The sequence below is a fragment of the Telopea speciosissima genome, unplaced genomic scaffold, assembly GCF_018873765.1.
Source record: "Telopea speciosissima isolate NSW1024214 ecotype Mountain lineage unplaced genomic scaffold, Tspe_v1 Tspe_v1.0175, whole genome shotgun sequence".
Classification (NCBI taxonomy): Eukaryota; Viridiplantae; Streptophyta; class Magnoliopsida; order Proteales; family Proteaceae; genus Telopea; species Telopea speciosissima.
In genome coordinates, this window is record NW_025317511.1 from 1 (window position 1) to 12,568 (window position 12,568).

Genomic DNA, 12,568 nt, shown 5'->3' on the forward strand with positions numbered 1-12,568 from the left:
TCAGGGAACCGTAGACGATAACGATTCCCACTTCCATACACTGTGGGGCATGTCTTTCAGGTCAGATTCCAATTTGACGTCAAATCACAATCTTCACTCGCCCTCTTTATGCAATCACATCACATAACGTACAACTTAAATTATCCTTGTCTCTTCCATGGGGTCTGTGAAGTGGAGATTTATAGATATCGTGCGTACTCCTTTTGTGTGTTTCTTTAAATTTTTTGGGGGTGTCGGACCTTTATCCCCTGAGGTTTGCTGACTGGTACAGTTGTGCGATTCCTCTCATAGGGGGCTGAAATGACTATTCCACCCCCTGATCGAATACACTACCCGAGTGAGATCTATCCCTTTTATTAGAGGCACTAGGGAACCGTACCGGCAGGGGAAGCGCAGGTGATAAAAATTCGGAGGTGTCACCTAGGCTCTTCTCCTCCGTTGCCGCCGACAGACACTGACGAACAAACGAGATACACACGTAGAGAGAGAACTTTCATTCCTTCTGTAAAAAGAAAGATACTCGTTTTCAAAGAAACCACAACAAAAAATGTCGGAAGACGAGAAGTTATTAAAAGAAGCGAAGAAACTGCCGTGGGAAGATCGTCTATTACATAAGAACTGGAAGGTCAGAAACGATGCCAATATCGACCTTGCCGTCGTCTGCGATTCCATAACTGATCCTAAGGATCCCCGTCTCAGAGAATTCGGTGAGTTCGCTTTCTCATTTCTAGGGCACAGATCTGCTTCTTTAGTATATTGGTATCACATTGATCAATTTCTGCATCTGCAATGTGAGCTGATGCATTTATTGATTTAGGGTATGGCTTTTTTTCCTACATGCATCAAATGCAAATTTTCCTTTAGCCTTTCATTGATCTCACTTACTGCTATCTATGCCATTATTTCTTTTGATCAGGTCCTTTTTTTAAAAAGGCGGTTGCTGATTCGAATGCTCCTGTACAAGATAAAGCTCTTGATGCCCTTATTGCCTTCTTACGAGCTGCTGATGCCGATGCTGGAAGGTAAGGTGCTACTAGAATGTTGTCAATTTCTTGTGGATCTCATTACGTGTTGCATGTGTATATATCATTTGTATCTTAGACAAATTTTTTAAACTTGTACAGTTGTACCTGCTATGCTCGCTTATAGACAATCTTTTTTTCTTAATACCTGTTTTCAAATATAGATTTGCGAAAGAAATATGCGACGCCATTGTTGCCAAATGCCTCACTGGTCGGCCCAAGACGGTGGAGAAGGCGCAGATGGTGTTTTTGCTTTGGGTGGAGTTGGAGGCCATGGAAGTGTTCCTGGTAAGCCATTGTGTGCTTTGGAGAATAAGGTTTTCAGTGGATCTTTGTCTTTCATTATTACAGAGTTCAACAGCGTACATCTAGTAGTTGTTTTAGTGCCACTTGTGCTAGCAAACAGGTTGCCGTCAGTGATATTTTTTTTTCTTTAACTACCAATCTCTACGCCTCTCAACTCTCAAGTTAAGTTTGAGGAGTGCCTCTTTGGGCTAATGGGCTGGAGGTTTGAATCCTGTTGTATTACTTTCATTTTCCCCCTAATTAAAAAGATCTTTTTCTGGAGATAAGTTGAATTTGGGAGGGGGGAAGAGGGATAAACACATTATACTCCTAGTAGTGTATTATGTATTCAGATTCAGCCATTTGGTCATTGTCCTTGGAAAAATGTATTTATTTTTAATGAGGAACTCAAATTTTATTGGATAGAATGGATGCGTCAAATGGGACTTACAATTACATAATTAAGATTTAAAATTTTCTCCCTTTTTGGATAAGTAACACACTATTTTTTTGTTTTTGATGAAAGGAAAATATATATTTAGCTTGATGGCAAATTAGTACATTGTTCATACATACAAGGAAGAGATTGTTTTGCTGCTACATTAGCTTTTAGCCTTAACCAAGTTAGAATCCTATCATCAGTTAAAGGTCGAAAACGAATATCTTTTGCCATGTCCGAAATTTGTAAGAAAAGGGTTAGTGTTTCATATGGCCAAGGAGATCGGGATGGAGTTGGAAGAAGTCCAGGCAATGAATGGTCAGAACACCAAACTTCTTTCAGCTTCACACCTCTCTTTGAAGCAAAATTTATCCCGTTAATCATCCCAGTCAGCTCTGGTTCCATAACATGGGAATTTTTAATGAAACCTGTAGTGACCAAAATGAATTTGTCATCTAACAAAATGCCAAAGGCCCAACCAGAAGAATTTAAGTCTCTGGAATTAACCCCTGCGTATAACAAAACATGAAAATCTAAAGTGGGTAAATCAGGCATGGAAGAAAAAGACAAATCCTCATCAAGATCAGTTACAAATGGGGATGAAAAAGGAGTAGGGGAGATATGAAGATCCTGCAGCCACAAAGAAATCTTCCTTAAAAGCTTTATAGGGTTAGGTTTAACAGACTTAAAACAAGCATTGTTCCTAGCTTCCCAATGCAGTGACAAGTAATAATAAACACTGAAAAAAGCCATTGCAGAGAGGATTTATCAAGCCTTTGTGAGAGGAAGGTGGATATGCATAATTGTTCCAAAGAAGGATGGGTGATAAATTCAGTCCTCAATCGCAAAGGACCGGCTACCCAGATATGTTTAACCCAATCACTGGAGAAGAAGATATGCCAGATGGTCTCATTACAAGTGCCACAGAGAGCACAAGTGGGATCCCACTTGAATCCATTTCGAAACAGTATCCTTAACTGGAATCCTTGCATTTAATACACGCCAAAAAAACATTTTAAACTTGGGATGTAGATTGAGTTTCCAAAAAAACTTCCACCAATTGCAAGAAGATAAATCATGATTAGTGGTCAGAGAGTTAAGAAAAATGGCAGCTCTTTTAGTGTTAAACTGACCATCCTTGGTGAGGGTGCACCACTAAGAATCGCAATGGTCAGAAGTTGGTATGAGAGATATTGCAGGTGCGATGGTAGGGACAGCCAGTCTCAGCCGGTCACAATCCCATAAAAGATAATGGGAAAGAAAGAGGTGTGAGTCCTATGGGGAGCATCCCCAAGGATAGAAAAACCCGGAATGGTAGGAATCCAAGGATCCGACCAGAAGTAGGTATCCAGACCATTCCCAATTTTCCTAAAGGTGATCGACTTTAGAGTTCCAATGATTTTGGTGATACTATTCCAAGTCCAAGGTCCCTTTTTAGACATGGTTTTGGGATAAAAAAGAGACGTATTGGGAAAGTAACGGGCTTTCAAGATTTGAGCCCACAGAGAATTGTCAGAGGTCAAAAACCTCCAACCCAATTTCAAAAGAAGAGCCTCATTGTGAATTCTAGCTCTCCTGAAACCAAGCCCTCCCTCCGACAAGGGGCGACAAATTTTCTTCCAACAAGAGAGGTTTTCCTATGAGTTTCAATACCCCCATTCCAAAAATTTAGGCAAATAGAATCAATTTTCTTACAAATAGAGTTGGGAAAGTAGAAACAATTCATGAGGTAGGCAGGTAAAGAACTAAGAACAGATTTAATAAGCACACTACGCCCTGCAAAAGAGAGAAGGTTAGCTTTCCAACGAGATAATCTAGAATTCATCCTATTAATCAGAGGATAAAAGCATTTAGTGCGAGATCTGTGAGGAAATAAACTGGTTCCAAGGTAAGCTGCCTCATTAGGCATTTCAGAAATGCCTAAAATAGAGCAAAGATGATTTCTATCATGCACGGGGACATTTTTGGTAAAATGAATACCACTTTTTGAGAAGTTAATCTCCTGCCCTGACAGGTCAGAAAACAAATCAAGGATAGCCTTAATGGTTAAAAGATCCTCAGGCATAGCTCTGCAAAAGATGAGTATATCATCAGCAAACAAGAGATGAGAAATTTCAGGGGCATTCCTAGCAACTTTAATTCCTTTAAACAAATTCAGATCTCTATAAGCAGTCATGAGTCGCGACAGCACCTCCATAGCTGTGATAAATAAATAAGGACTGAGAGGGCATCCTTGTCGAATTCCCCTAGAGCCCTTACATATCAATTTTTAATGCAACATACCCTAGCATACCTTTTTTGTGGTTGAGGAAATGGAATATTTTTTGAGCAATGATGATATTGTCAGAAATCTGTTGACCTGCCACAACGGCAGCTTGATGTGGAGAAATAAACAAAGGGGTAAAGGTTTTTAACCTATTCGCAATGATCTTTGCAATTATTTTATAGCTTACAGTGCATAGGCTGATAGGTCTAAACTCCCCAAGCTTATTAGCATTATCAGTTTTAGGGATGAAATAGACCAGAGTATGGTTAACACTAGGAGGAAGATTGAGAGAACTGAAGAAGTTAACAACAAAGGAGAATAAGTCATTTTTAACCAAGTCCCAACAGTTTTGAAAGAAGCAAGCTTGAAACCCATCAATCCCCGGGGCTTTGAACGGACCCATTGAGAAAACTGCATTTTTGACTTCCTCCAAAGTGGGAGGCAGATTTTGTTGAGAAGGTGAGGGCACATTCGAAAATAGGCATTCCACAAAACTAGCATCTAGAGGGTTAGAGGTCAGAAAGACTTGTTGCAAATGATCAGAAGGCATTTGCGATGGTTACAGGATTGGAAGTTTTTTCACCATTCTTCAAAACCAGGAAATCAATCTTCCTCCTTCTCAGGTTTGATTTGACAATGGAATGATAATATCTGGTATTTTGGTCACCATCCTTGATGTAGTTGTGTCTTGACTTTTGCAACCAGAAAGCTTCCTCCGCATAAAAAATCCACTTTAAGTTAGAAGCAACAGAATTTAAGGATTCAGCAAGGGGAGCGTTAAGATTCTCTAGATGTTCAAAATTAGAGAAAAGATTTCTTTTATGAGTGTCAATGTGTCCGAAAACTTGTTTATTCCAGCTTTGAAGGAGGTTAGAGAAGGAAGCAAGTTGGCAATGGAGTGGGTCTAGGGAAGGCGCAGACCAAAAATCAGAGCACAGGGTATTAAAATTGGGGTGGTAGGTCCAAGCCATCTGGAAATGGAAGAGTTTCCTGAAAGAAGGTTTGTTGGGACTTGGGATGGGTATTGAGGAGAATTGGATTATGATCAGAGCAAACCGAAGAATGTTTCCTTAAGGAGGAAAGGGAAAGGAATGGAACCACCGAGGGATTAGAAAGCCCAATCCAAACATTCCTTAACAAGATTTGGCTCCCCTTTCACTTAGTAACACATTATTGATGAATCAAATGAAAAGGATACAACAAGCTTCCAAAGGAGGTCTGCCTAACTAGTATACCAAAAAAAAAAAAAAACTCAAAAACAATGTGGTAGTCTCAGGAGAAATGCTATCTTCATAACACATCCGAGGTCTCACAACTGCTTGTTTGATCAGATAGAGAAGCATGAATAGGAATAACCCATCTTCGTGTTCTTAAGGCCCTATAACTCCTAGCATATGCTGGACTATTTTACTGTCCCAAAGGCTTGCAACTCTACAAAGGAATGGTTGTTTAAATTATTATATAATATTAACTGAGTGTCCTACAGTCTAAAAACCTTCATTCCATAATAATAAAGGACTGGAAATGAAAATAAAATAAAAACACACACACTCTAGGAAGTTCCCAAAAATTAGAACACAAACACTCTAGGAAGCTGAAGAAATTTATGGTTAACTTGTATAGTCTTCTCTTCTTGAATTCTTTCTTGTTTACTCAGTCTATCCCGTGGAAGGCATTTAAGTAAAAACTTGTCAGTGCAGCTGTAGTTTTGGTTACCATGCACCTGTTTTTTTTTTCTCCACCAAGGACATCATATTCTAGGTATTCATCTTTCCCTTTCCTATTGGGCCTTTTTCATTGATGAATCTACTAATTGGATGTGGGATTCCATCAATTTCAATATGGTTTAGATGGATGTAATGGTCCCTTTTGGAGGAACTGGAATAAGCTAGCATAGTTTTCAGTTGGTCATGTGAGAAGTTAGACCTTGGAGGTTCTTCAGGTAAATATGATGATCTTCAGGAAGTTACCTTGATTTTTTATAAAGGAAGCATTGAAGAAGCTGTTGCTAGTGTAATTGCACATTTAGAGAATGAGGTATCTATGTAGGCCAAAGTGATGCTTAATGAGTTGCTTTCATCTGGATTTGTTTGACCAAGGATATCAAGTTTTTGGTGTTTCAATAATTTCTTTTTTCTCCTTTGCAAAATCATTGTCCTTTCTGTAACGACTCCAAAACTACAGAGCTGGGACTGCACAGGGAAAACATTTCATCCTTTACCATCAGCAACAAAGGCCGCTAGGTGTCGATTGGATCAAACACCAATCCCACCAAGGCACCAATGAACCACCCACACTTCCCACTGAAAGGTGTCAATTAGATCAAACACCAATCCCACCAGCTTTGATCAAACACAAAACAAAAATCTTCAATGGAGAAGAAGAGCAGCAAAAGCTTTCATTAATATCAAAATTTATGTTCCATGCATGCTCCCATTACAACCTTAAATAAAAGACTCAAAAATAGACCCCTACACAAAGAGAGAACCTCCTAGCCGTCACGGCGTAAGGAGAAGGAATGGAAAACAGAATTTAAATTCAAACTTACCACAGGATTCCACCGGCAGCAGCTTGATCAATGAAGGATGAAACCACCTTCACAAAGAGAGAACCTCCCAGCTGTCACGGCGTAAGGAGTCACAGGAAGTCCACTTGTCCTTCTTCCTTGATAGATCCACGAGGCAACACTCCAAGGAGCAGGAGTAGCAGCAGCAGCAATCGGCAGCCAGTAAACAGTCTTTTTTTTCTAAAATTCAATTGTGGGAGAGCCTCCACAATTTTATTTATTTATAATAAGGCCTTAGGCCAATTCCTAATACAATCTAACTACCTCCTCACTTAAAATCGTGGAAGGAACCTAATTAAAACAAAGTTACTAATATAAAACCCTGAAAAGACTTAGTTACCCCTATTAACTTAAATTAAAAGATTCTAACTTAAAACTACTGATTTAAAAGAAGATTCCATACTAGGCAATAGGATTTAAGAACCTATTAGCCAATAGGAACACTTCACTTAAATTAGACCAATTGAACCAATTGGATGCAACCAATTTAAACCGGTTCAATTTAAAAAATAGAAAAGAAAATAAACTAAGTATGGAAAATGCAAGCAAAATAAACCTAACTTATGGCTCCCTACTTCAGCCCTAAGTTCAGGACTTCTTCTTCTTCCTACTTGGGGCTGCATTAACTCTCTCCGTCTTGAAAGCATTCATCTCCGATGAATGGCTGGAGATCACAGAATGGTCTTCCAAATTACGATCAAGTTTCTTGAGTTCATCTTCAGCGGATGGTTCAAGCTTGTATGCGGACAGCAGCTCTTTGACAGATGAATAATGCTGGAACTCTGGCTGGGCAGCAACCTCTTGAAGTATCACATGAACACCTCGTACATCATCATCAAAATAATTAGCCACATCATATTCATTATTAGGAGGGAGTGCATGAATATGATGTGCTCCCTGGTCTTCATCTTTACCTTGAACTTCTTCCTTTTCAGTCACGTTGATTGGCTTCTTCTTGTGTGGACAGTCCCTAGCAATATGCCCCTTATCTTGACAATGGTAACAAGTGAAAGGGTCATTACGGCCCATAGGTGCTTTGCCCCTATCATCAACACGTGGGGGAACAGCAGGGCAGGAGGTGCTGCCTATAGAGGGTCCTTGTTGTGAGGTACTAGTGTTGATGTAGGCCGGCTTGGGAGTAGGACCCGGTTGTTTACTTGAAGCTAGTAGCTCCTTTGCTTTCAAGGCCTTCTGAAAGCAATCTCGAATGTCTTCAACGTCAACCACCCCAATTGCCCTGTTGATCTCACTTGACAAACCCAACTTGAACCGGGAAAGCATTTGGATGCCCACCTCCCTAATGCCAGTGCGAGAAGAAAGAGCATCGAATTGCCTCATGTACTCAGTTCCAGTCATGGTCCCTTGGCGGAGGGAGTTGAATTGATCCTGTAGCTGAGACCTGAAGTGCCTTGGCAAATATTGCTTACTCAGGTCGTATTTCGTGTCTTCCCAAGTGCGGGGTGCAGTACCATCAAAGTCCATCTCTCTTTTAGTGGTTCTCCACCACTCACATGCTGGTCCGACAGGTGTAGCACGGACTAACTTCATTTTCCTCTCTTCAGACAAATCATACTAGTCGAAGTAATCATCTATTGCAGATTTGCAACTAGCCAGTCATAAAATACCTGGGGGTCAGGGTGACCATCGAATTCTTTCAGCTTAAGCTTCACCTTTTGGTTGTCTGTGTAGCGCCGATTAGGGCCTTGGTCTCCAGTGAAGTAGGACCTCATATACTCCTCAAAAGTAGGCTGACGACCTCTATTTCTGTCCCGGTCTTCTCTATCTCTGTCTCTGTAGCCTCGGTGGTGATCTTTGTGTTCCCTGGAAGGCTCACGGGCATCTCTAGGTCTGTCCTGACAATCTCTTTAATAATCTCTACCATCCCTGTCATCTCGGTCAGTCCTGATTTTGTCCCTATGACCTCTGGGTCCATTTCTATAACCCTTGTAATCATCTCTGGGGCTCCCATCTCTATCAGGCAGCCTCTGTACAACTGAATGCAGTTGGTACCTGTCTTCTTCTATAGGTAAGTTGCTGTCTTTATCAAGGGGAACCCTTTGTTCTTTCAATCGTTGCACCCTAGCTATGATGGCATCGGCAGCAGCCTTTTGAGCTTCAGTTACAGCCCTCTGTTCAGCAGTAAATTTTTGGAACAAGTCCATCATAGCAGCCATAGGGTCGGGTGGATGTGGCAGCACTGTATTGTGCACTGGATTGCCATGTTCAACCTGTCTCTGATACCAAATAATGTAGTTCTAGATAGGGTAAAGCCCTACTAGAAGCCAAGTAAAATCAAGTTCTGATCGAGTCTGGTGTTTGGGGCAGATTTGGGGCTGTTTAGGGCAAATTTAGGGTTTAGGCTAGGGTTAGGGGTGAATGTGATATATGGTAATGATCAGCAGGTCTAGGGGATTATTTTTCTATAAAAATATTGACATTTGGATGAGTTTAAAATTCCTGCAGAATTAGAGTTAGGGTTTGGGTGTTAGGTTTCAGGTTCTAGGGTGAACCTTAGGGTTTTGGATGGGGGTTTGAAGTTGGGTTTTAGATGATCAGATTGGGTTCAAACTAGGATTGAGTATAGGGGCTAGGATAGGGATGATATGCCTGAAATCTGAGAGGAATTGGGTGAGGGGATAGGGCTGGACAGAACTTAGATTGAACTAGGGTTTATGAAATTAAAACAGAAATTAAAGGGGGATCGAATGGGGAAGGAGAAGGAATGGAAAACAGAATTTAAATTCAAACTTACCACAGGATTCCACCGGCAACAGCTTGATCAATGAAGGATGAAACCACCTTCACAAAGAGAGAACCTCCTAGCCGTCACGGCGTAAGGAGTCACAGGAAGTCCACCTGTCCTTCTTCCTTGATAGATCCACAAGGCAACACTCCAAGGAGCAAGAGCAGGAGCAGCAGCAGCAGCAATCGGCAGCCAGTAAACAGTCTTTTTTTTTCTTCTAAAATTCAATTGTGAGGGAGCCTCCATGATTTTATTTATTTATATTAAGGCCTTAGGCCAATTCCTAATACAATCTAACTACCTCCTCACTTAAAATCGTGGAAGGAACCTAATTAAAACAAAGTTACTAATTTAAAACCCTGAAAAGACTTAGTTATCCCTATTAGCTTAAATTAAAAGATTCTAACTTAAAACTACTAATTTAAAAGAAGATCCATACTAGCCAATAGGATTTAAGAGCCTATTAGCCAATAGGAACACTTCACTTAAATTAGACCAATTGAACCAATTGGATGCAATCAATTTAAACCGGTTCAATTTAAAAAACAGAAAAGAAAATAAACTAAGTATGGAAAATGCAAGCAAAATAAACCTAACCTATGGCTCCCTACTTAAGCCCTAAGTTCAGGACTTCTTCTTCTTCTTACTTGGGGCTACATCACTTGTTCTCCAACTCGTGCTTCATCTCTTCCCAAGTCCTAGGTACACATCTTCTAGCTTTGAGTTACTCTTCATGGGATTACTACCATTGTTTAGCATAACCAGCCAATCGGGAGTAAATAAAACTAAGCTTCTGTGCCTCTGTTTGGTTCTACCAGTCAAAATATTCCTCTAGAGAATCCAACCAATCAAGGAAATAGGAATGGAGCATTTGTTCTAGCAAAGTAAGGAACTTCTGTCTTCATCTTCTTTGTATTGATATCAACCCTAGGAGGTGATAGGCTCTGATACCAAAAAATGTAAGACTAGAACCTGAATAGGTCTAATCCAAGGCAGGATCTAAAAGAAAATCTCCAAAGAACGAGAAAGAGAGCAATGGAAACAAAAATCCTATGAGGGAACCAAGAGAACAATGGGAAGGTAATGTAGTCCTAGGTAGGAGTAATCCCACTAGGAACCAGGGTAATAGGATCTCTTAACAAGGCTGGCCGATTGGGACAGCTTAGGCTAATTAGGGCAGAATTAGGGTTATGGTTAGGGTTTCAACTTAGGGTTTTATTTGGTAATGATGTGCAGAATTTTATGAGTCTAATGGTATAAGTTGGATCAAATTTGGTTGAGGTTGGAATTCTAGGGTTTTGGGTAGGATGCCTTATGAAAATGGACTGTTTGTAAGATCTAGGGTTTAGGGGCAGATTTTAGGAAAGAGGTTTATAGGGTATTAATGGGCAGGTCTAGGGGGTTATTTTGGTATAAAGAAGTTAGGGTTTGGATGAGTTACAAAATTCTGCAATTTAGGGCAGAATTGGATTTTGGGTTTTAGGGTTCTAATGGATCTATGGATTAATGGAAGGGGTGATAATAGGAGTAGATGGAGCTTAGGTTATAGGATTAGAAGAAGAAGGTTAAATGCTGAATTGATAAACTACTTACTTGAAAGATTAAATCTTCAATGGTAGCAGCTTTGAAGAACTAGAAGAAGGACCTCCCGATCTACAAGATGCAAGGAGTCGATCGGAGTCCACCAATCCCTTCACCTTGATATTACCCACAAGGTAGCCTTGATATTACTCACAAGGTTCACTCAACAGAGCAGAGCAGCAGCTATGGCAGCAAACAAAAGCTTTTTCATTAATCAAATTCGTTTTCAATGCTGGCCTCCCTTACAAACTTATATAGAAGACTCAAAAATAGACTTAGACACTAAAAAGGAATGGCCTAACCTTATCCCTAACCTATTAGGCAATTTAAACTGACTAGGAAACTCAAATAGACTCAAAATAGAGTCCTAATGACTTAAAACAACTTAAACTACTTAAAATAAAGAAGATTCCCTAGTAGCCAATAGGATATAAGAACCTCTTAGCCAATAGGATCACTTCACTTAAATTAGACCAATTGAACCAATTGGATGCAACCAATTTAAACCGGTTCAATTAAAAACACAAAATAAAACTAAGTATTAGGCTAATCCCGTATGCAACCTATATACCCTATTTCAGGCACACTAAAGTGGCCTAATACATAGAAAACCCTTGGGATCAAAGGCCCAACATGTATGTAACTCAACCCTAGACTTATTCCCAATGAAACAAGCCTTATTTGATGATGAATCTGCATCAACTCTCCCCAACTTGAAAAAATTCGTCCTCGAATTTTGTAGTGATGAGGGGGAATCAACATGTGATCAGTAGCTTTGACCATCCCCAAACAGAATTTCGGTGAAGCGGGAACATTGGGGATAAAGTCTTCAATGCGTGGAGCGTTCTCTTCAAAGAACCATAGTGGCATAACAAACTCTATGTGCTCGACCTCTTCAAGAACAACATCTTGGATGTCGATGATTTCTTGTGGAGTGTTGTCAATCACCACTTCATCTTCCATGTCCTCAGCCTTGTCTACTTTGCCCTCTTCAGTAGTTTCTTCTACCATTGTGTGTTGGACCTCCACATCAATTTGATGGCCGAGCTTCTCAACCATGATCTCAACTACTGGTGCAGCTTGGTCTACTTGAATTTCTTTAGCTATAGGTTCTTGAATCTCTTCAACACAAACCGCTTTAGTAGAATCTTTTGTTGGTGCATCTGCCATAGGTGAAACTTCAAACACAGTCGATGTTACTTGCAGTTGAGTTGACATGTTCGGCAGTCCTTGTGGCTGTACAGTCGATGTGGTCACCTTTGGTTGTAATCCTTTTAGAGTAAACAAATGGTATAGACGTTGTCGATCAGGTAGGACACACAAGTTGTTTTCCGGTTCAATCCAACCTTGTCGCTCGTCCAACCAATTGCAACCTACTGCAATAAAGATCCTTGGAGATGGTACCGGCTTACACCAAGCACCATCATGATATGAAGAACACCCAAATTCAACACAGACTTTACCTGTAGGCTCGATGCAAATCTCTCCTGATTGGGACAGCATATCCACCACGGATTGTGAAATAATGTTGTTACGTCTCCTCTCATCAACAACTAAGATGGCTGTGCTCCCATTGGGTAGACGAACTTGGGTCTTGAAAACAAAGGGAGGTGGGTCTTTCAAGGCTTGGTTGGAGCTTCCCTCTGCCATAGCTCTGATACCAATT

General features: G+C 40.4%; 1 protein-coding gene across 1 annotated transcript in view; it reads left to right on the top strand.

The window, feature by feature from the left end:
* The first annotated feature begins 520 nt into the window (after window positions 1–520).
* Window positions 521–12,568, top strand: part of LOC122647812 (protein MOR1-like) — a 36,307-nt gene continuing 24,259 nt past the window's right edge. The window contains exons 1-3 of the mRNA XM_043841119.1: window positions 521–707; window positions 917–1,022; window positions 1,187–1,310. Of these exons, the coding sequence (XP_043697054.1) occupies window positions 548–707; window positions 917–1,022; window positions 1,187–1,310 (390 nt within the window). The 5' untranslated portion in view covers window positions 521–547. The remainder of the gene's footprint in view (window positions 708–916; window positions 1,023–1,186; window positions 1,311–12,568) is intronic.